This window comes from Rhizopus delemar, genomic scaffold, assembly GCF_000149305.1.
Source record: "Rhizopus delemar RA 99-880 supercont3.15 genomic scaffold, whole genome shotgun sequence".
Classification (NCBI taxonomy): domain Eukaryota; kingdom Fungi; phylum Mucoromycota; class Mucoromycetes; order Mucorales; family Rhizopodaceae; genus Rhizopus; species Rhizopus delemar.
In genome coordinates, this window is record NW_027137841.1 from 979292 (window position 1) to 1002260 (window position 22969).

A 22969-nucleotide genomic window follows, 5' to 3' on the forward strand; every position below is an offset into this window, starting at 1 on the left:
ATTCGATTGTCAGGTAGACTGCATTCAGAATATTGCTTCTCTTTTCTGTTAGATATTCTAACAATCTCAGATGATATTTCTGCATTGGCTGCTGATAAATTTAAAGCACTAAATTCCTTTTACAAAAAATAATTACGAAGCAAGCAAAAAGGGACATAAATAGATCTTTGAGGAAATTGTACAAAGCCTCCCTTTTTGGCCTGAGCACTATTACTCCTTTCTGTGTGTTTTACAACAATATCAGCCATACCATCTTTTCTAAGACGAGTTTCATAATAGATATACAATGAAAAGCTGCCTGCGGTTGCTAGTAAAAAGCTTATTATACTGTAATGTTTAAGAATTCACCGAACTATTGGTTCTATGACGTGAAAATGGACGAGAACTTTTTTTAGGAAAAAAAGATTACGAAAATGACAAATTGAGTTAAAAAAACATCATTTGCAAATATGTAACCATGAGACGGGTGAAATATCAAAACTGGTACTATGTGCTATCATCTGCAAATAGAAGAACATAGAGTCAATTAGAATAGTGAAACCATCCATAGTAGCATGCATATGTAACCACAAGGCGCAGGCATACAATGAGTCGTAACTTTGAGTAATAGTTTCCGAGTTGTAACCACGAGTGTTAATTTCCGAGTTGTAACCACGAGTGCTAATTTCCGAGTTGTAACCATGTGCATATTTGAGTATCTGATATGTGAAACAACGTGTTTAATTGCATTTCAAATATCTATATAAAGAGACATGCCTTTTTTCTTTTTTTTCTTCTTTATTTTATCTACTTAACATGCCTCGTTTCAACTCATCTGCTTCTGTCCATTCAAACAACGGTGCCACTCCTCGTAGGGGCGGTCGAGTACCTGGTCAAGTAGTCTCAAGCTACAGGTCTTATGTTCCTCCTGCTGGTGACCGTATCCTTGAAGCACGAACAATTGTTAGTCCTGAAAGAGCATGGGAGTAAGTTAATTATAATCAAAAATGTTACATTGCGATAGTGGGATGTATTTTCTTACTGACCCTTTACCTTTTTTTGCAGTCACCTTTTATCCGTAAACAACGCCTTTCATAGAACCAATGTATGTGGTATTGATGGCTGTCAGAAGGTATGCGTTTTGAGAAATCGGGCCGAAAATGGAAGGCTCACTTACTACTGTGCTGGTGGTCTTGACATCGATGAAAATGGTGATACTATTGGTCACCCTGGTAGAAAGTCTCGCGTCTGTACGTACAACTCGGTGTTTTACAATCGTAAATGCATGACAAACTACACTCTTTCGGTGATGTATGATTATCTAAAAGACTCAAGCATCACCAACATTTGCAATTCCCATGGCATGAGCCGTCCTGCTGTGACTTCATTGGCGAATGATCTTCGTTTAATGATGCTCAGTGACTACAATGCCCATAATCGACAAGAGGAGCATAAACTAGGCTCTAATGTAAGATGTCATCACATACAGATAGACGAATCTAAGTTTGGCAAGCGAAAAAATCATCGTGGCCATCGTGTAGAAGGCATCTGGGTCTTTGGTATGGTTGAGTGCTTGGTCCCCATCAATGAGGCAGATCGGTTTTATACATACACTGACCACCGAACTGGCGATCAAGAGTTGAGACCTAGGTATGAAGCAGGACGCAAATTCTTTTGCACCGTCCCTAATCGGACAGCAGCAACGCTCTTGCCTATCATTTATGAGAACTGCCAGCGTGGGTCAACCATTAGATCTGATGGATGGAGAGCATATTCCGGTCTGCACCCTAGGGAAGAGCGTGACGAGAATACTGGCGAGATACTTGACAACACAAACGCTTACAATGACGGCAACTTCTTCTTTGCTAGGCATCAGGTTGTTAATCATTCCTTAGACTTTGCCACGGTAGATCAAGTACAAGGTAACCAAGGCTCATTTTCTGGTTTACCCATATCGGGAAAGATTCATACAAACATGATTGAAAGTATGTGGGCTCCTTTAAAAGCGTTTATCAAGCCTCGTAACCGAACCAAAGAGAACTGCTACAAACGTATCTTGGAGTATCTTTGGCGAAGCGAGAATGCCGGTAACGTCAAGCAGTGCTTTGAACGTATGATTCGTGAGGTGGCAATGAACTCAAATCCAGCTGAACGGTCTGCAGAAACTGAGGATTGGTTTACGCGTGGTCATGATGGTAACTCACCTTCAGTGTCAGCTCGAATTGCAGCTAGAGATGCTCGTCGTTTTGAAGCATGGGTAGAACGTCGTCGTGCCCGCGATGCTAGGGAATTATTAGAAGAAGAAGCTATACAAGCTAACGATAGCGGGGAGGAGCTAAATGACACGGCAGAAACATCCAGCTTTTTAATTCAATCAGAGCAGGGCAGTCCATTGGTATCTAGCAATGGTCAAAACGAAGCCTTACCTACACGTAGTAATTGTCTTGGTGGAAGGCCTCGAACCGGAAGCCGCCCTGTTGGTAGACCTAGAGGTGCTAACCGTACTACCCGTGTTACCCGTAGAAATTTAGGCAACAGAGCCAGTAATTCATAGACTAGCTATGTTTACATATAGTCCTAATTAAATATGTACCTGCAGGTTCTATGTCTTAATTGTATCCCTTTCATGCTTAACAATAAAAATAAAATATCACTCTCAAAACGCTTAAAAAAATGATTTGCTGTAAACTTACACTCCTTCCAAGTCAAGGTCATACATACTGATGATAGGTATGCTGTAGCAGTGACGTTTGTTAAAGGTATGCAAAATTTCAGTCCCATTGTCTGAGTAAAAGGTGCCGTTGAACAGTAACCAATTAAAGTCGACATTGGCTGATACAAGATTCAATGCAAGACTGTAATTAAAATAAAACAAGATATAAGTTAAATAAGATGACGTATGTCGTATTTTTGTTATTACACTTAAATGTTGAGTGAAATTGATCAAGATCTCCATGCTGTATAATTTAAAATTATTTCTATAAAAGGCTACTGATATATAGCCTTCAATATACACAGCTAACTTTAGTAGCTCATACTTTGTAGCTATGGTTCCTTGATTACTAACTTTATGAAGACGTCGTCTGTATTTAATGGGTTCTCTCGTATGTCTTCACTCAATAAAAAAGCTCAAATACACTACCTCAAAAAATTGTTCATTTTGAACCGCCTTTTTCACATTTTGTACTGAATCTGCTTCGCATAATCTCCAATCAGCACTCAGCATAGACCATTATGAAGCACTGCTTCCCAGCTATTTACAACACTGTAAGAATATCACGTGCTATGCATGAAGGCTGGAAAATATCCAATCAAAAATCAAAATCAAAATGAACAATTTTTTGGGTTTTTTTCGACATTTTTTATTGTATTGGCTAATAATTAATCTCACCACCCTTTTCTTTCAAAACAAGTTGTAATCTTCGCGGCATGCTGCATACTAACTGCTCGCAGTATTCCTTTGTAATTTCATTGTACCAAATATCTGCAACCCGTTCAAGTAGTTCTTTCATACTCAAGGGTGCAGTTTCATAAGCATACAGCCGGACTTTCAAGTAATCCCATAAATTCTCTATAGGATTCAAGTCAGGTGAATATGCTGGCCAATCCAGTAGCTGTACCTTGTTGTCTGCGAACCATTTCTGTGTTAATCTAGATGTATGCTTTGGATCATTATCATGTTGAAATATAATGTCATCCTTTGGCATATCGTATTCTTCTAACGATGGGAGCATATCCTCCGTCATAATTTTGCAATACAGCTCTGAATCTAAACCTCCGAGTACTTGGGTGATATACCCAACTCCATTTGCTGTCAAACAGCTCCAAAGTAATATACTGCCGCCTCCATGCTTATAAGTTTGATTTACGTTGTGGTCCTGTAGAGGTCTTCCTTCTTGTACCCAAGTCCATTGTTTACCATCTGAACCCAAACGATTGATTTTTGTTTCGTCACTGAAGACTACTCCTTTCCAGTCTTCCTCTGTCCAATCTATATACTTTTTGGCAAACTGAAGGTGCGCCTTTTTGGCAGAATGTGTTAAAGGAAGAGCTGTTGGTTTTCGTCGAGCTTTAAATTTGGAGCTTTTAAGAAGGTTTCGCACGGTCTGGCTGCAAATATCCGAACCTAAGCCTCTTAAGTCTCTGGCAGCATGCTCTGCGGTCTTGTACACACCAGCATTGAATCTGCGCAATACAAGGCGCGCGTCGTATGTGGTAAGTTTCTTGGGTCGACCTGCTTGCAATACGGAGCGATGGTCTACTTCTTTCGCAATGTTCGAAATAGACCCTTTAGAAACATGTAACTCGTTGCTGATAATATCGTACGACTTTCCTCTTCTTAAAGCGGAGATAATAGCATTTCGTTGAGTTTCTGAAATTTCGCGATTTACCATTACTTGAAATGTCGAGATGGAGCAATGAGAGATTACAATGGAAAAACAAAAAAAAACAAAATCGACCAGGGCTGCCTTGGAATAGTAGAAGCAGTCACGGATAAAAATTATGATAACAGTCACGAGTTAGTCCTATGTCATTTGGGAACATAGGCGTAAATTTAGTTCATATTTAAAAAAACCCAAAAAATTGTTCATTTTGATTTTGATTTTTGATTGGATATTTTCCAGCCTTCATGCATAGCACGTGATATTCTTACAGTGTTGTAAATAGCTGGGAAGCAGTGCTTCATAATGGTCTATGCTGAGTGCTGATTGGAGATTATGCGAAGCAGATTCAGTACAAAATGTGAAAAAGGCGGTTCAAAATGAACAATTTTTTGAGGTAGTGTAACTCATCAATTAACAGGTTTCAATTTTTACTTTATTTTGAACTGTAATCGAGTACGCACCGTCCCAAATATCACAACAATGATTAATTTCAGGTTAATGCATTCTTTTAGAGTATGCTTTATATTAATGATGGTTCTTTGTGTTGTAGTCGTAAGGTTAAAAAAAACAAAGCAAAAAAAAAAAAAAAAAAAGCAGCAAAAAAAACAGCAACAAAAAAAAACAATAGCAGCAGTATACGATTAAACTCCTTCTTCATTGCAGATTTCTTTATATTGCAAAAGGGCCTCGTTTTATGGATAAAAAGTTGGCATCTATTTATATTCTTTGTGAGCATAGATATAAAAGATATAGACCGGTAACGATGTCGTGCTGAAGAACCAATGATTAAGCTAAAGCTTGTCGATGTTCTAATATATACACTAGGTGAAAAAATAGGGACAACCTACCCTAAAATAATCTTTAACTTTTTTTTTTTTCTCCTCCACTCCGTACGACATCCAAGCCATGCCTATAGAGCGTAACCTTAGGTAGTGAGTATTACGTTTCCCGCATATAAAACTAATCAGGATAACATATGGTGGAAGAAAAGAGGAAATGGTTGCAATAATTTGATAAGCGTTATATTATAAAATGGGTAGTATTTACACTATTTCCGGAAAATAATGGGGCACTCAATAAAAAAAACTCGGTGCGGTAAGAAAAATAAAAATGGGTCAAGAAAAAATTAAAATCCCGGGCATTAGCCAATTAAATTAAGGGACGAAATATAAAAATTTATTGGTTCAAAATTAGGGTGACCCAAGTGCCCCAAAAAAGAATACGCTTTATATGGGCTTACGCTCTAAGCAATTATCGAACTTCTTTTGAGAATATCTACAAAAACCTTTCAAGTCGCTGATAAGAACACTGTTACAAGCTTCTTTTATGCGTGACGTCAAAGTCTCCTCTTGCAGAAGTGCTTCTCTTTTAAGCTTGCTCTTGCAGACTGACCAAAACTGCTCAATAGGATTCAATTCTGGAGAATAAGGGGGCAAATGGACACAATTATAGCCACGACTTTCAATATAAAGCTTTATATCTTCATGCTTATGTATAGGTGCATTGTCCATAACAATGTAATGACCTTTGAACTCCTCATGTCTATCCATAACATCCAAAGTATTGGCAATAAAGTTGAAGTAATGACCTGTAACCGTACCAACGGTGCGTTTTACGCTATCTATATCTCTTTCATCCTCTTTATTGCCTCCCAACTTCCTCTTCTTTGATTGAACGACTTTAGGGGTTCTAACCTTCATATTAACAACACCAAAAGGCGAAATTGCACCAAGGATTGTTGTCATTTTTGACTTCGTCTTTGGGGTCTTTACAACAGCGCGCGTTCCTACTTTAGACCAAGCAAATGAACGCTTCATATTAATATGAAAGCCTGCTTCGTCAATGAACACGCAGTTGGATTCAAAATCCAAATCAGTACTCTCCCAGTGTTTAACCCAATCGTATCTCAGTTGGATCTTTTCAAGGTTGTTCCTTTCCTCAGGTTGAAAGTGGGCTCGCTTACAACTGATTCTACACTTAGTTTTCGCAAACTCATGAAAGGCCGACTTGGAAATTTCTAATCCCATGAACTCGGTAGTCAGGCTCTCCATCATTTGGTTAAGTGTTAAACCAGTGTCATTCTCATCTACTAATTTCACCAAGAAATCACGATGTGCATTGGTTAACTTTGGAGGTCTACCAACAGGTCTTCCACTACCAGATTTTCTCCACTCAACAAAGTCGTCTAATGCTTCTTCGCCTTTTTTGTGCCAGTTCCAAGCAGTGCTTTGAGGGATATTCATCTTTTTTGCTGCTGCGCGAATAGACATACCCTTTTCATTCACAAGATAAAAAAAATATTCCATATCCTCCTTCTTATATTTACGATGCGTTGTAAGGGTTGACGCATCATTCTCATTTAAGTCGTTCGCCTTCTTCTTTTTAATTGTTGTTTCGTTCTTTTCAACCTTCTGTTTTTCAGGAGGTTTGAGATCGTGGTACTCATCGTAATTGGTGACATCTCCAAGAGGGAAGTTAGGATCATCAACTTCCATTTGAAGCACAGAAATTTTATCACCATTTTCGTTAAACATTTCGCCTTTGCCATTTTCAATTATGAACTGACTCATTTTGATAAAAAAAAATAGAAAAAAATGCACCAAATTTAAACTTTTCTAGTGCCTAGATTTATATTGTTTTCTTGACCCTTAATTTAATTGGCTAATGCCCGGGATTTTAATTTTTTCTTGACCCATTTTTATTTTTCTTACCGCACCGAGTTTTTTTTATTGAGTGCCCCATTATTTTCCGGAAATAGTGTATTTAATAACGAGTAAATCTCCCTTTTGATTTGATTACCGCTGCTATGCGATCAGGCATGCTATCAATGTAACTTCTACAAACATCTTTATCTAGCTTGTTCCATTCAACGTCAACTCGTTCCCATAGCTCGTCGATGTTTCTTGCCTTTCGTTCATAAAGACTTAACCTAAGTTTCAGCAAATGCCACACATGCTCTATAGGATTCAGATCCGGACTGTTAGGTGGCCAATCGTTAATGTACCGGACCATGTTTTGTTGGAGCCATGACATTGTTGATTTGGACTTGTGCTTCGGGTCGTTATCTTGTTGAAGGTAAATGGTGCGCTTGTTCATACCATAGTACTTCAGCGTTTCCATGTAAGTTGTTCCAAGAATATGCTGGTACACCAAGGAGTCCATGGTACCATCGTATACCTGGCACGCATATCCTGGTCCCTCACTGGTTATACATCCCCACATGATCAATTTGCCGCCACCATGCTTCACTGAAATATCTATGTGGTGTGGGCGAAGAACATCACCAGGCTGGGTCCAATAGTATCTGCAGCCATCAGATCCCCAAATGTTGATCTTCGTTTCATCGGAGAACACTACTTGATGCCACTGTTGTATGGACCAACTTTGATACTTTTTTGCCCATGCTAACCTCTGCTTGCGGTGGTTATTAGTTAAAAGAGGCTGCTTCTTTTTACGCCTGGCATGAAAACCTATTGATACAAGGACGTTTATTGCTGAACGGTAAGACATAGAATACCCAAGTCGCATGAGCATCCGATGTAAATCCTCGGCTGTCTTTAGGGCTCCTTTAATCAGTAATACCTTGATATATTCCTTCGTAGCAGATGACACAAGTATATGCCTACCACGTCTTGCGGGTACCGTTGGCCCAAATAGCTTGTTTCTATATCTCCTAACTGTCTTGGGATGGATACCAAATTCACCAGCAATATCCTTTGAGCTTCTATTGCTCATCAGTGCAGACTTGATGCTGTCTTGCGTGTCTTGAGGTAAAGCGCGAGGCATAAGTAAGAGAAATGTCGCAGAAAGTAAGAAGAATATAATGAAAAAAAAAAACGTATGAATGAAGGAAAACAGCACCCATTTTATATTATTAATTATAGGAATGTGCTTAGCTAAAATTAAAATTAGTTTGCATTTTAATTGTAACTGACATTCCAGGTCAAATTAGAATAGTACAAAATATGGTCTAAAACTGAGCTATGGAGTATCTAAAATTCGACCACTTATATACGCATTACTCCCTCATTTTCCATAATTGACTCATCATATTTTGATGAAATACTTTACACATTAACCTCGCTTTAACATATTGCTAGCGACATGAGGCGACCTTCTCTTAATGCTATATGCTGCATGAAATGAAATTTTCGAAAAGGTTGTCCCTATTTTTTCACCTAGTGTACATCTGAAGTTGAACAATAGAAATAGTAACCAGTCAATTAACTTTGATCTAATTACTTTTGGGGTTGACAATTGATTAGACTCTCTAGGATGACAAATACTGATCTTATTGTTCAATCATAGTTTAATCTTTGTGTATCTATTTATTATAATTCAGCTGGCATCGTATAGAAAATAACTATGCTCACAACTCTTCGTTAAGTATCAACTAAAGTAATAATTTTTTTCCTGCTGTTAGAAATCTAATGCAATGTCATGAGTTCTTCTAATCACACATAGATGAAATAACGCTATTCAAATCAGTGAGGAATTCCCAGAATAAAAGATAATCTATGACAGACATACAAAAGAACAAATGAAAAGTTTTCATAATCATAATTATAGATAACACTTGCTAAAGTACCTAAAGATTAGAAGAACGATAACAATAGAAGATGCCAAACCACTCACTCAATAAGATATAAATACCTGCCTTCAATTAGAATAATTTTTTACTTTAAGCTAAACTTAAACATACAGTAGGTCAAAAAACTGCTGCAAGGAATTGCAAAATTCAGGTTTTACAGCTGGTTGTCCATGGGTACTGCACCAAACTATCTCAAACTTTGACTGTTTGTACCTCAATAGAAAGTGCATTTATTCGTCGATTATCGGATATGGGCAATGGTTATTGGTGGAATTTGAGATCGCTAAAGGTAGTATTATGAACATCCGACATTTTTTACTTGTTCACATATGTTTTAAATGACGAATTTTAATACGACCCAACCGGTTGCTATCATAATTTTTCACATTCTTGACATGATTAGAATGGTGCCAGTATATAAAAGCGCTTACAATTTCTTTATTTTAAATTTTATATTCCCTTATTTAAATTATTTCTCTTTTTTACCCTATCGTCAATCGCATGCCTAAACGGCTGTCAGAGGAGAAAGTAAACGATCTCAAACAGGCATTAACCGGATCCACATCAATGTATGATGTTGTATAATGGTAATAGTAATTCAAAAAAAGGTAGAAACAAAGATCAAGAAACAGTTTGGATACTTTTTGAGACTGATCTTTATTTCAGTTTAAGTTAAAGTGTGATATTTGAGGTTTTATAATATAAAAAGTACTAAGTCAATCAACAAATATAAAAATAAGTGAGACTCAAAGTAGATTGTCCTTTATTCAAGTTAAAAATATGAGGGTATTTATACTTTTCTAATCACGGCTAAATATTAATATTTACAGTATATGACTATTGATTATTAATCGATATTAGACAATGAGTTATTTATATGATTGGCATAGTTTAACATCTTCTTATCAAGAAGTAATTATTAATCCTGATCCAGGAACTTATTAGAATATTCTGGAGTGGATCGGGATTTTATTTGAAGTGGCGTAATACAATGTCCGATATTCCTAATTTGGAGGACCATTGTTCGTAGTAACTTACATTATTACTTTATTACATGTGTAAATACCACATCCCTCCCTGCCAGATTGGGACAATCGTTTATTTATGTACGATTTCTTTTGCTTCGTCTCAAGTCGTTAATATCTATGGCTTTTCTTTTATGTTTATTATGGGTCTTGTTTATATCTTTAGATAATTTATATTTATTATCCTGATTAACTTTGGTGTCTTTATCATAGAGTGATTTAAGTGACTCTGTAGCTTTATGTAAAATTCCCTTTTCATTATTATGCTTATGTATCAAAGGTTTATTTTTTACGGGATCTTTCTTGAATTTATTTTGTGGATGTAATCCCATTCGTTTCATATAGTTCTCAATAGTAGAGGTATGGGTGATTTTATCAGGCGTAAGCCATGAGTCTTCATCCTTACTATACCCTTTCCAACGTACTTTGAACTCTCTGTTATTACCTCTACCTCTATGATCTACAATTCCTTCGATCTCATAAACCTCTTCATTGTCCTCATTTATATTATGCAGATCAATTGGCTTTAATTCAGAAGGAGTATAGTCTCGAGACATTAGTAATCCCATTTCATCCTGAAGTACGTAGGATCCACCTCTGGTTTTACGAATCACTGTATATGGACCATCATACACAGGGTTTAGTGAACCAGTCATAGTAGGAACTTTAGCCATGACATGACTTCCTTCTTTGAAGTCATCAACTATTGTATTATGCTTTTCAAACTGCTTTTTCATGTTTTCAACATACTTGTCAGTTTTATCTTTAATGGCTGGGAAGACTACTTGATTCATATGATCAATTCTTTCCAACAATTCTTCGTATGAGAGCGGTACGGCTTTCTTTGGATCCTTTTTTCGGTAATCTTCAAATCCGTTCATTTTTCTCGCAAACATCAAAGAGAAAGGTGGAGTATTAAGCCTTTTAGATACTTTGTTATTTATAAATAACTGTACACTAGGTACATAAAAGTCCCAGTCTTGTCCTGTTCCTTGTACTGATTTAGCAATAGCAATCTTAGCAGTCTTAACCCATCTTTCCGCACTGCCATTTGCTTGCGGATGATAAGGTGAGATAAGTCTGTGATCTATGCCTGTACTTTCAGTTAACAATTTCATTGTGACATTTTTAAATTCGGTTCCGTTGTCTGATTGTAGAATACGCGGGTAACCAAAGTCACTAAAAACTTGGACAAGAGTGCCAGCAATAGTTTTGGCTTTCTTGTTTGGTAAGCATCTTAGAATACAGAATCGTGTGCATATATCTAATAGCACCAATAAGTATTTATTGTCATTCGGAGTTGTGGGTAATTCAGCTAAATCCATCGACCAGTGATCACCAGGTAGGTATGAATATACTGGTCTTAGAGGATGATATCCTTTTCTGGTTATATTATGCTTTTGACAAGCAACACATGATTTAACAAGTTCGACTGCGTCGACTATCATGTTTTTCCAGTGCAATCCGTCATTATGTAATACTTTTACTATATTTTCAGCACCAAAGTGACCCATTAGATGAGCTCTTAGCATAAGTTGCTTTCTCTCATTTTTAGGAGGAGTCATATAATCACACTGCTTATATTGTGCAGGTTTTTTTACTGTAAATTTTTTATGTTTATTTGATCTTATAGCTCTTATCGCTGTATGTATAATGCCATTTTTAGTTCTAGTATCCTGTTCACTCCCCCTCAGCATTTGATCCGTAGGGAAAAGGCGAGATAAATGGTCAGGTAATATGTTATCCATACCAGGAAGATGAATTACCTTAAATTGGTAATCAAGAATGGTATCAAACCAATTCATCATCATGGTATTTGCATATTTTTGTGTATGAAGATAGGTCAGAGCTTTATGATCTGTATAAAGTGTAAAAGGATTTCCCCATAGAAATTTATGAAACTTTTTGAGTGCAAATACGATTGCCAGAAGTTCTCTCTTCGTGGTACTATAATTTCTCTCGGACTTGGAAAGAGAACGTGCCATGAAACCAATATATTTTATTGTGGTCTTTTTCTTTCCCTTATCCTTTAAAACATTATCGTTTTTAACTACATCTGTAGAATCAACATTAGATGTCAACTCCACATGTTCTTGATATAGTACAGCACCAATACCGTAATTTGAAGCATCAGTTGCGACAAAAAATGGCTGTCTGAGATCAGGTTGACTTAACACCACATTGGAAAGTAAAACTTTCTTTATTGCCTCAAAATGAGTTTGATGCAAGGGTGTCCAATCCTTCTCAGTTATTATTTTGCTGTTACGAAGATGATCTAAAGGAGCAGTTAACATGGCTGCTTTAGGAATATGTTCGCGGAAATAGTTTACAACACCTAAGAATCGCTGAACATCCGTGCCACATGTAGGTCTAGGCCATTCTTCAATATTTGTTAGCTTACGAGTATCTAACGAAGATCCTTTAGCAGAGATACAAAAACCGAGTAAATAAACGCAGCTTTGTGCAAAATGACATTTATCGACGTTGAGAACGAGATTCACCCTAGTAAGCGCTTCTATAGCAGCTTTTACATGTACAACATGCTCTTCCATATTTTTCGACATTATAACAATATCGTCAATGAAAGTTCGTACAAAGGGCATGTCTTTAAATATCTGCGTCATTACTCTTTGGAATACGTTTGATAGGAACTTTATTCCAAAAGGAGCACCAACAAACATATACTGCTGACCGTTATATGTAAATGCGGTCTTAGGTTGGTCTTCATCATGAATCTTAAAACGATGAAATGCAGCAGTCAAATCCAAAGTAGTAAAGATTGAGGATCCAGATAATTCATGAAAAATATCCGTTATGAGAGGTATAGGAAACTTATCGTCTGGTAATAGAGCATTTATATGTCGAGGATCTAGACATGGTCTTTTGCCAGTTTTATTTCCATTTGCATCCTTTTTATCAGCTAAGGTTAATGGAGAATTCCAGGCCGTATTTACAGGAGCTTTTGTGATGGTACCATTGTCTAACCATTTATTGATGGCTTCATCCAAGGCAGGTTTCAATTTATATGCTATGGGATATTGCTTATGATTTACAATTTTTCCTTTTTCCGTGGGTAAGTGGATTATGGATTCAGGTACTGTGCAGAATGCATCTTTGGGTATGTTCATATTTTCTGCAAGTAAAGGATGAATTTTTTCTATGAACTGGGATCGTTCAAGTTCAGTGCCAGCAGGAGAGTTGTTGGGTTTAACAGTGTCATCAATTGAATCATCAAAGATGACTTCATTATCATCCCAATTATGAGCGACTCCAGTGAGAGCAATACCCAAATGACTTAAAATATCAAGGCCGAGAATGACATTACATTTATCATCTTCATTAAAATCCATTATCTCAAATGAATGGTGGAAAGTCTTTCCATTATATTTCAATTCAAGTGGTTCAGTAATACCAATCCTTTTTACAACATTATCCTTTCCAGCTAAATTAATAAGACCAGTTTTATGATAGAATTTAACTTTATTTATTTCAATAAATTTTCTATTTATGACTGATATTTCTGCACCAGTGTCAATTAAACCAAGTGCTCTATTCGTCTGGATGATTATAGGAGTATATAAAGAAAAGGAATTGTGAGTCAACAAGTCATTTTTCTCTTGTTTTATTGCTCTTATGCACTTACCGAGTTGCATTTTATCCTCTAGTTCATCATCAGTACTAGATTTCTTATTTGATTGTCTCTTGGCAAATTCATTCCATGCCTTAGTAGAGGGATGATCAAGTTTTTTAACGTTTTGCTTTCGTTTTTCTATCTTCCTTACTGTGCTCTTATTCTTTTGAGCAAAGAATTCCATGCACTTATGTCCCTTGAACCATGTATCTTTACAATATAGACACTTTTTGGAACTGGAGGAGTCAGAAGAGCTTGAAGAGGTGAAGTGACCATTAGAACTTTTTTGTTTCTTTATAAAGTCACCATTTGAGGACTCAGAATGACCTCTTTTTGCACCCTTAAAGCCATGGCGTTCACCTTTAGAGTGCTTGTATGGGGTAGAAGCAGCATAGGGCTGGTGCTTGTGTACTTCCAAGCCAGAAGCAAGTTTTTCAACTTCTCTGATAGAATTGATGTCTTGTAAGAAAGTAGCACCATAGTTGGATGACAATACCGTTCTTATGTGAAGGTTTAAATCATCATGAAGAGAGTTGATGTATATTCGTGCAAGCATGTTTGAATCCGAACACTGAGCGGTTTGAGCAAGGCGGTTGAAACGAGCAGTGAAATCAGACACCGTTTCATTGTTTCGCTGTTTGGATGAGAGTAGGCGTCCAAACATTTCAATTGCCTTGGCAGGGTTTTCAAAGTGCTTGGGTATAATGTCCTTGGCTTCTTCCCAAGAGTACGAAGGGCTGTGTGATTCGATTGTTTCTTGGTACCAATCTAAATTGGCTTCGCCAATGGACAAGGCCATGTAATCACGCCAGTGGACCAAGATGTTTACTTGATTGATCCTGAAAATGCGCTCAAAGGTCTTGAAAAATATTTCAACGGTGTTGAAATATTTCCAGTCATCAGGGTCAGAATCCTTCTTGTCCACCGAAAGATGCAGAATGGGAAGCTCAGAGCGGCTGATCTTGCTGTTATTGAAACTTGACCATTCGTCCTGTGCCGTATGTTCCTTATTGACAGCAGATCTAGGGTTCCCGGCGTGAGACAACATAGGCTTATGCATCCTATTTTTCTTGCATTCATTGTATAGCTCAACTATACCGTTATATCGATATTTAGCCTGTTGAACTACCTCTCTTCCTTGGTTAATTTCATCCATAGAAGCCTGAGGATTTGCATACATACGAGTGAGTTCCACCCGAACTCGTTCAAGGAGGTCATATGCCACCCTTTTAGCATTTTTCATTTCCAATAAATTGTCTTCAGAAGAAGAGGAAATGGCTCGGTTATCTTCATTTATAGACAACTCATTTAAAGAGCTAGCATAGTCTTCCGTTTCCTTTAAGACAGCATCAGCGACTTGCTCAGGAGAGTTGATCAATTCCATAGCGTAGTCAATGGGAGCAGGAGCATTGGGAGTAGCAGGAGTAGAGTTACCAGTAGCAGACATCTTGATTTTAGAACAATATCGTGGTGTATTCACTTAAAAAAAATGTGGTATTTGAGGTTTTATAATATAAAAAGTACTAAGTCAATCAACAAATATAAAAATAAGTGAGACTCAAAGTAGATTGTCCTTTATTCAAGTTAAAAATATGAGGGTATTTATACTTTTCTAATCACGGCTAAATATTAATATTTACAGTATATGACTATTGATTATTAATCGATATTAGACAATGAGTTATTTATATGATTGGCATAGTTTAACATCTTCTTATCAAGAAGTACAGTAGGTCAAAAAACTGCTGCAAGGAATCCATTTTTCTTGGTTTTTGTAGCGCACATCCTGTTACAATGGCACAAACTGCCTCTGTTCCCACATAGTAAATCTTCTACATGTCTTGAGAAATCCGAAAGAGTTTAAGCCCTATTGGATAAGTATTGAAGGAAGTATGAGATGCGCAATTTGAAAATTTGGAAAAACGAAAATTTGAACGGAATGAATTTATTTATTAATATTTAGTTGATCCTCCTTTTTTATTAATAACCTCTTGAATTCTTGCCGGCATGCTATCGATATACCTTTGGCAAAGATCTTTGTCAAAGCCATTCCATACTTTTTCTACTCGTTCCCAAAGCTCATCCGTATTCTTTGCTCTACGTTCGTAACAGCTGAGCTTCAACTTCAATTGATGCCATACGTGTTCTATTGGATTTAAGTCCGGACTCTGAGCTGGCCAATCGCTAATATACCGCACTTGATGATTATCTAACCAGTCTATTGTAGATTTTGCCTTGTGCTTTGGATCATTATCATGCTGAAAGTAAACGTTGGACCAGTTGAAATTGTAGTATTGCATAGTATCACGAAGCGCACTGTCCAATATATGCTGATAAACATTCGCGTTCATGTTCCCATCGTAAATTTGACAAGCATATCCTGGTCCTTCAGAAGTTATACAGCCCCACATCATCAATTTGCCTGCTCCATGCTTGACTGTAAGTTCTAGATGATGCGGTTGAAGAGGATCATTTGGTCTTTTCCAATAATACTTACAGCCATCAGAGCCCCATACGTTGATCTTGGTTTCATCAGAAAAGACGACTTTTCGCCATTCTTCTACTGTCCAATCCTGATGCTTCTTGGCCCATTCTAATCGATGCTGCATATGAGCTTTTGTCAAAAACGGCTTCTTTTTTTTTATTGAAGAATGGAACTCCATTGATTTCAGTACGTTAATTGCTGACTGGTATGAGATATCGTAGCCAAGCTGAACCAGCTCCCGGTGTACCTCTTTGGCAGTCTTTAAAACCCCTTCAATGACTTTTCTTTTTATTAACCGCTTCGTCACTTTGGAGACTACTGTAGGTCTACCACCTATGCTTTTTGTCCTATTTGGAAACAACCGTCTAGAGTATCTACTGACAGTTGATTCATGTACTCCAATTTCTTTAGCAATATCGTACGTTGATGTGGATCCAGTTAATGCTTGCTTGAGATCGTCTACTTTTCCTTCTGGCAGTCGTTTAGGCATGCGATTGGTAATAAGGTAAAAAAGAGAAATAATTTAAGTAAGGAAATATAAAATTTAAAATAAAGGAATTGTAAGCGCTTTTATATACTGGCAACATTCTAATCATGTCAAGAATGTGAAAAATTATGATAGCAACCGGTTGGGTCGTATTAAAATTCGTCATTTCAAACATATCTGAACAAGTAAAAAATGTCGGACGTTCATAATACTACCTTTAGCGATCTCAAATTCCACCAATAACCATTGCCCATATCCGATAGTCAACGAGTAAATGCACTTTCTATTGAGGTACAAACAGTCAAAATTTGGGATAGTTTGGTGCAGTACCCATGGAAAACCAGCTGTAAAACCGGAATTTTGCAATTCCTTGCAGCAGTTTTTTGACCTACTGTAATTATTAATCCTGATCCAGGAACTTATTAGAATATTCTGGAGTGGATCGGGATTTTATTTGAAGTGGCGTAATACAATGTCCGATATTCCTAATTTGGAGGACCATTGTTCGTAGTAACTTACATTATTACTTTATTACATGTGTAAATACCACATAAAGTAAAAATTATTATAATTGAAGGCAGGTATTTATATCTTATTGAGTGAGTGGCTTGATATCTTCTATTGTGATCGTTCTTCTAATCTTCAGGTACTTTAGCAAGTGTCATCTCTAATTATGATTATGAAAACTTTTCATTTGCTCTTTTGTATGCCTGCCATAGCTTATCTTTTATTCTGGGAATTCCTCACTGATTTGAATAACGTTATTTTACGCGATATTTCAATTACGTGAAAGATGAGCAATATTCCTGATATTGGATTGGATTTGGTTATTTTAGTTGATACTTCTTCTTATCAAAGAACTCTCATGAATACAATACATATTCTAAAAGAACATGTTTAATTGGAATTGATTGTATGATCTTATTTAAATAAACTTGTATTTTATTTTATTTTAATTATGATCTTGTATTAAGACTTATATTTATTAATGTCAACTACAATCAGTTACTGTTCTACAACATATGATATTGCCAAGGAGACTGGATTACATTAATCAACTATTAGTAGATACTCTAGACGGCTGTTTTCAAGTAGGACAGTAAACACAGGTGGTAGACCTACAGTAGTCTCCAAAGTGACGAGGCGGTTAATCAAAAGAAAAGTCATGGAATGGGTTCTAAAGGCTTCTAAAGAGGTGTACCGGGAGCTGTTTGGATTTGGCTATGATATCTCATACCAGTCAGAAATTAACGTACTGAAATCAATGGAGTTCCATCTTCTGATAGAAAAAAAGAAGCCATTTCAGACAAAAGTGCATACGTAGCATCAGTTAGAACGGGTCAAGGAGCATCAGGATTAGGCAATGAGTGACTGACAGCAAACAGTGTACTTTAATGAGACCAAGCTCAGCGTATAGGGCTTTGATGGTGCTGATCACTGTTGGAAACGGCCAAGTGACCTTCTTCAACATCATGACCTGGATTTTGCAATCAAGCACGGAGCTAGCAAAATGATGCCATGGAGTTGTATAACCTCTGAAAGACCAGGATATGCTTGCTAAATTTACGATGGAAACTTGAACTCGGGTGTTTACCAGCATATTTTGAACACTACGCTTCGTGATACTATGAAGTACTACAATTTGGACTGGTCCAACATTTTGTTTTAGCATGATAATGACACAAAGCACAAGGCATAATCTACAATAGCCTAGTTATGTAGTCACCAAGAGAGCTATGTTAACTATTGACCAACTTAGATCCCCGACTTAAATTCAATGGAGCACGTAGGACATCAATTGAAGTTGAAACTCAACTATTACAAATATAGAGCAAAGAACATGGATGTGTTTTGGGAACGGGTTGATGAAATATGAAATGACTTCCATAAAGATCTTTGCCAAGGACATGTAGATAACATTCCGGAAAGAACTCAAGAGGTTATTAATAAAAAAGGAGGATCAACTAAATATTAATAAATAAATTTATTCCTTTCAAATTTTCGTTTTTTCAAATTTTCAAATTGCGCGCCTCATACTTCCTTCAATACTGATGTATCCATCATTCATAACTCAATATGAAGATAGTATTAATAAGCTACATGCAAAATATATCCAATAGATAGACTACAGGTTAATTCCGATAATCTTCATTAAGGATAAGATGCTGCGTAATTGCACGGTTAAATTATATTAAATCCAGGAACTAAATCACAGTCAGCCGCAGTCAATCATATACGAGTATTCTATGACAAATATAACAATAGAAGGACACGTAACCCTTATCTATTTGTCATCAGCTAGACCATACTCATTAATTATGAATCCATGACATGAAATATTATCCGTGTATGAAAAGTATAAATAGAGTACAATTTTCTTATTAAATAAAACATCTCTTCATCGAGTCTCGTCCTCCCTTGTTCCTTTTATTCTCTTGGATAAATCACAGAGCTCTTTCAAAAGCAAAGCTTAATTTTTATCAAATAAAGTCAAATATCACAATTTATCTCCTGAAGAATCTAAACATAAAAAATTTGATTTTTTTTATAAAAATGACAATGGTTTACTTAAAATAATCATCGTTGATTTTTGGAAACTTAAGTGCCTTAGATGGTATATTATATACTTCTTTTAAAAAGCTTTGATCTTCCACAGTTGATTGTGAGCCGAAATCCGACTCATCTCTCAACATTCTGCCTTTCAGAAGTTCTGCTTCTTGTAAAATGAAATTCTATAAAAGTTATTTTAGGATATATGCTAATAGTAAGGTATTATAAGGCAAACAGACCTTGAAAAAAAACAATTGTTCAAGATTGGCAGCAATAAATTTCTTGAGTTTTTCGTCGGTTACTGGAAATTTTATGGTTTTGCCAAACATGGTTGGCATATAACAACCACTTGCTACTACTCTAAGCTCAAGAAACACGGCTTTTAAGCCTAAAAAAAAGTATTAATGATACTGTTATCAAACCGTTAGAGCTCTTAAGGTTATATATATTACCGCAGACTTGGCCAACAATCACTTTTTTTTCTTTTGCTTCTTCAAAAGACAGATTCTGATTTTTACATAGTTGATTCAATATCAATTTCCCCTCAGACAGTATTTTTGATTGGTCCTCTCTAACCAGGCGAGCTTCATTTCCTGTCCTTTTGAATTCAATATTTGAGATGTCGAAATTTCTGTTGTTAATCAATAAACAAAGTCGAAGATCAATTTTGAATTTTTCATTTACAGTGTCACCCCTATTTCAAAAAGATTAATAAAAATTAGTGAGAATTTGTGTCCAACACATTACCAGACAAGGTTAATGGGGGTATCTTCAAATAAAATTTCAAATATTGTCGCCCAAATCTTAATAATCCCCGACCACTCCGAGAATTGCTTCCATTTCTCGAGGTCGTTTTTCCTGTAAGTCAACATGTTGTAGCTATGAAAAGAAACAATGATATGTAAGTAAACATTTACAAGTTAAACAATATATATATATATAGTTACAAGTGGACAACGATCAGTAATCTTTTTCTGTCTTCTTTGTCTACTTCAAACGATTTAATGGTATAGAATTTGTGCTTTTGACGAAGGCTCATCTAAAGTATAGCTCAAGTGTTAATATATAAAAGTATTGGGTTAGATATTTTGATTTATTACTGACTTTTTTGGTGGAATTGAAAATTGTTTGTAGTTTTTGATCTACTTCTTGAAAAGTTTTTTTTGGAAACTGAAATCGGGTTTTTAAAGTTTCTTGAGCTTCTTCATTCAAATTTAGTAATTTCATGTAGGCCTTGTCATTAATATCAACGATTGAGTTTAAGCACAACCTTTTTAAATATCAAATATCATTAGCGTACATTTATACATACAGCGCTTCATTAAACTTACAATGTGTAGTATTTGTCATTTATAGCCATGTTTTTATAATTTTTTTTATGAAATATTAATCCCTGATTTCTAACTAAAAACATTAAGGACTTTTCGTGTCCAATAACTGAAATGCAGTCAGCATCATCTACTTCAGACTAAATACATTTGTTAATCATGTTCGCATTGAATAATATCTAAACCAATTTTTTTTTACCTGTAATTCATTAGCTTCTTCATTTCTCTCTAAAAATGTTTTTATTGGTAATAAATGAACAAGACAACTAATGGAAAATATAGATTACCTTCTTCGATTCTTAAACGTTTTCTTGATTCTTTAATAGCTCTTATTTTTCTTTCAGCTTGAAATACAATTTCTTCATCAGCAACTCCCTCAACAGCGCTAACTACACGTTCGATAGACATTTTTTGTATAGGAATTATTAAGTTCAAGGAGAAAAATCAGAAAACACTTATTACACGTCAATGCTCACTTCAAATTTCAATTAGCGAGACATCACGCTAATTTTTTTTCAAGGATAATAGAGAGTTTTTGGGAACTCAGATTTTTACTGGTTTAAAATATAGAAAACATAATTTAAATTATATACTCATGTTTCCTTGATTAAACCTTTTTGACATTAACGTTCATAGAGCTTACTTAAACGCGCTACAATTTGAAGAAGAACTTCATATAAATGAGGACCACTTGTTTGGTCGTTTAGGTAACGACATCATAATTTATGAACTGCATACCAGAGATAGAAGAACATAATTGGATATAGAAACTTTTATTTCGTTTCACGTACAGCCAGCTCCAATGAATCGTTTCAGCTATGGGGTTAGGTGCTACTGTTGTATTTAGAGCTGGTGAACCACAACAGTTCTCCTATAATTCTTCGAAAGCTTTGGCAATAATGCTACGTAGACTTGCATATCCATCAAGTTTATTTGATCTCCAATTACTTTTTGGGATCGATCTTTCAACGATTTGCCTTGTAATTAATTCTATGATAGAATTAATTTTTTACAAATATCGAGATGGAATTCGCTTCAACAAAAGGCACTCAGCTCATTCAACCTTCGATTGTTCAATAATGCAATTGTTGCCAAAGGTTCCTGCTATGATGATGTTGTGGGGTTTATCGATGGCACTTTGATTGCAATGTGTAGACCAAGCGATGCCCAAGAATCAGTTTACAATGGTCATGTTCGACAACATGGCTTGAAATACCAAGCCATTGTAACTCCTGAATGGAAATACAGTAAGCTTATGCGGACCGTTTGCTGGTAGTGTTCATGACCAGAATATGCTTGATAGTAGTCATATTCTAGATGAGCTGGAAGTTGTATTGGACTGTACAAATATTGGTGGTAAACAATATGCTATCTATGGTGACCCTGCATATAGACAATCTATGGTATTGATCCAACCAATTCCTACTACTCTAGTACGTAGTAGTGAGGAGCGTGAACTTAACAAAAGAATGGCAACTGTTAGAGAGTGTGTTGAATGGGAATTTGGACACGTTTCGACGTTGTTTGGATTCCTAAAGTTTCGCCAAGGGCAGAAGTTGGGCTTAAGTCGAGTAGGTATTTTCTACGTCGTTGCTACACTAATGAAGAATATACATGTATGTGTCAATCGTGGCAACCAAACAAGTATGTTTTTTGGAATAATGGCACCAACGTGAGAACAATATGTAAGTGAAATAACTCCTTCAAAATTTTAATAAAAAATAAAAAAAAAATCTTATTGCTGTTGTTGTTGCTGCTGCTGTTGTTGTTGTTGTTGTTGTTATTGCGAAGGGGTAGGGAAAGGGAAAGGAAAAGGAGCGGGAGCAAACGAGGATTAATGCCTGATTTCATTCATTAACTAGATCATCTGGTTGGATAAATGATGTTGAACTTCCAGCACAGCCCTCAACACCCGACTTTGTTCTTCTAATGCCTTCTCCGTAGTCTCCTTCATCTGAGTAGCTATTATCTCTAGTTTTTGCAGCAAATTTCGCTGGTGTATTCGTTCTTGTTCATACGCAACAAGAGCAGCCTGGAAGCTTGTATCCAGTGCTTCTTGTCTTTTAGAGATTGAAATTGGCTTATTGGTTTTTTGGGCCTTACATACCATGCCATTGTTCTCATTCACACCATCATCACAAGTAGTGATATAAATATCCTCGTCACCAGATCCTTCTTGAGAAAGATCAGTGGAATTGACGATGGTATTCATATCTTCCACCTTCCTCTTACCTTTGTCATTTCTGCCTTTCATCGAACACGCGACTTGAAGGGCCTGACTTTTTTCTTTTTTCAATCCTCGCCTTTGTTGCTGCTGCATCAGTTTCATCTTTCTCTTCTTCAGCATTAGTCATCTAAAATATAATATATAGCCATTAGGCCGTGTGTTTTATAAGAATATAGTAATTTACGTACAAGTTCATCCAGGTAGCGAGCACGATTATCTATTGTAGTTTCTTGGTCATTTTCACCCGTGCTTTGGAGGTCACGGCTTAGAATTCTACGCGA

The 22969-nt window shown here is 36.3% G+C and overlaps 9 protein-coding genes across 9 annotated transcripts; 2 read left to right on the forward strand and 7 right to left on the reverse strand.

The window, feature by feature from the left end:
* Nucleotides 1-795: 795 nt before the first annotated feature.
* Nucleotides 796-2533, forward strand: RO3G_15165 (uncharacterized protein; the record flags this gene model as incomplete). Its single annotated transcript, XM_067669749.1, has 2 exons — nt 796-965; nt 1078-2533. The coding sequence occupies 2 exons, from the start codon at nt 796-798 to the stop codon at nt 2531-2533; spliced, it is 1626 nt and encodes a 541-aa protein (XP_067525850.1).
* Nucleotides 2534-3353: 820 nt separating this feature from the next.
* On the reverse strand, nt 3354-4373 carry RO3G_15166 (uncharacterized protein; the record flags this gene model as incomplete). Its single annotated transcript, XM_067669750.1, has 1 exon — nt 3354-4373. One exon carries the CDS (start codon nt 4371-4373, stop codon nt 3354-3356), a length of 1020 nt encoding a protein of 339 aa, XP_067525851.1.
* A 1217-nt stretch (nt 4374-5590) lies between these two features.
* RO3G_15167 (uncharacterized protein) lies at nt 5591-6934 on the reverse strand (the record flags this gene model as incomplete). Its single annotated transcript, XM_067669751.1, has 1 exon — nt 5591-6934. The coding sequence occupies one exon, from the start codon at nt 6932-6934 to the stop codon at nt 5591-5593; it is 1344 nt and encodes a 447-aa protein (XP_067525852.1).
* Nucleotides 6935-7127: 193 nt separating this feature from the next.
* RO3G_15168 (uncharacterized protein) lies at nt 7128-8150 on the reverse strand (the record flags this gene model as incomplete). The annotated part of the gene is made up of 2 exons (XM_067669752.1): nt 7128-7730; nt 7947-8150. 2 exons carry the CDS (start codon nt 8148-8150, stop codon nt 7128-7130), a joined length of 807 nt encoding a protein of 268 aa, XP_067525853.1.
* Nucleotides 8151-10057: 1907 nt separating this feature from the next.
* RO3G_15169 (uncharacterized protein) lies at nt 10058-15058 on the reverse strand (the record flags this gene model as incomplete). The annotated part of the gene is made up of 2 exons (XM_067669753.1): nt 10058-13458; nt 13624-15058. The coding sequence occupies 2 exons, from the start codon at nt 15056-15058 to the stop codon at nt 10058-10060; spliced, it is 4836 nt and encodes a 1611-aa protein (XP_067525854.1).
* A 413-nt stretch (nt 15059-15471) lies between these two features.
* RO3G_15170 (uncharacterized protein) lies at nt 15472-16220 on the reverse strand (the record flags this gene model as incomplete). Its single annotated transcript, XM_067669754.1, has 2 exons — nt 15472-15478; nt 15634-16220. 2 exons carry the CDS (start codon nt 16218-16220, stop codon nt 15472-15474), a joined length of 594 nt encoding a protein of 197 aa, XP_067525855.1.
* Nucleotides 16221-20134: 3914 nt separating this feature from the next.
* RO3G_15171 (uncharacterized protein) lies at nt 20135-20869 on the reverse strand (the record flags this gene model as incomplete). The annotated part of the gene is made up of 5 exons (XM_067669755.1): nt 20135-20172; nt 20234-20403; nt 20465-20601; nt 20661-20689; nt 20749-20869. The coding sequence occupies 5 exons, from the start codon at nt 20867-20869 to the stop codon at nt 20135-20137; spliced, it is 495 nt and encodes a 164-aa protein (XP_067525856.1).
* A 410-nt stretch (nt 20870-21279) lies between these two features.
* Nucleotides 21280-22137, forward strand: RO3G_15172 (uncharacterized protein; the record flags this gene model as incomplete). The annotated part of the gene is made up of 3 exons (XM_067669756.1): nt 21280-21441; nt 21507-21648; nt 21710-22137. 3 exons carry the CDS (start codon nt 21280-21282, stop codon nt 22135-22137), a joined length of 732 nt encoding a protein of 243 aa, XP_067525857.1.
* Nucleotides 22138-22319: 182 nt separating this feature from the next.
* On the reverse strand, nt 22320-22715 carry RO3G_15173 (uncharacterized protein; the record flags this gene model as incomplete). Its single annotated transcript, XM_067669757.1, has 1 exon — nt 22320-22715. The coding sequence occupies one exon, from the start codon at nt 22713-22715 to the stop codon at nt 22320-22322; it is 396 nt and encodes a 131-aa protein (XP_067525858.1).
* Between the last annotated feature and the right edge of the window lie 254 nt (nt 22716-22969).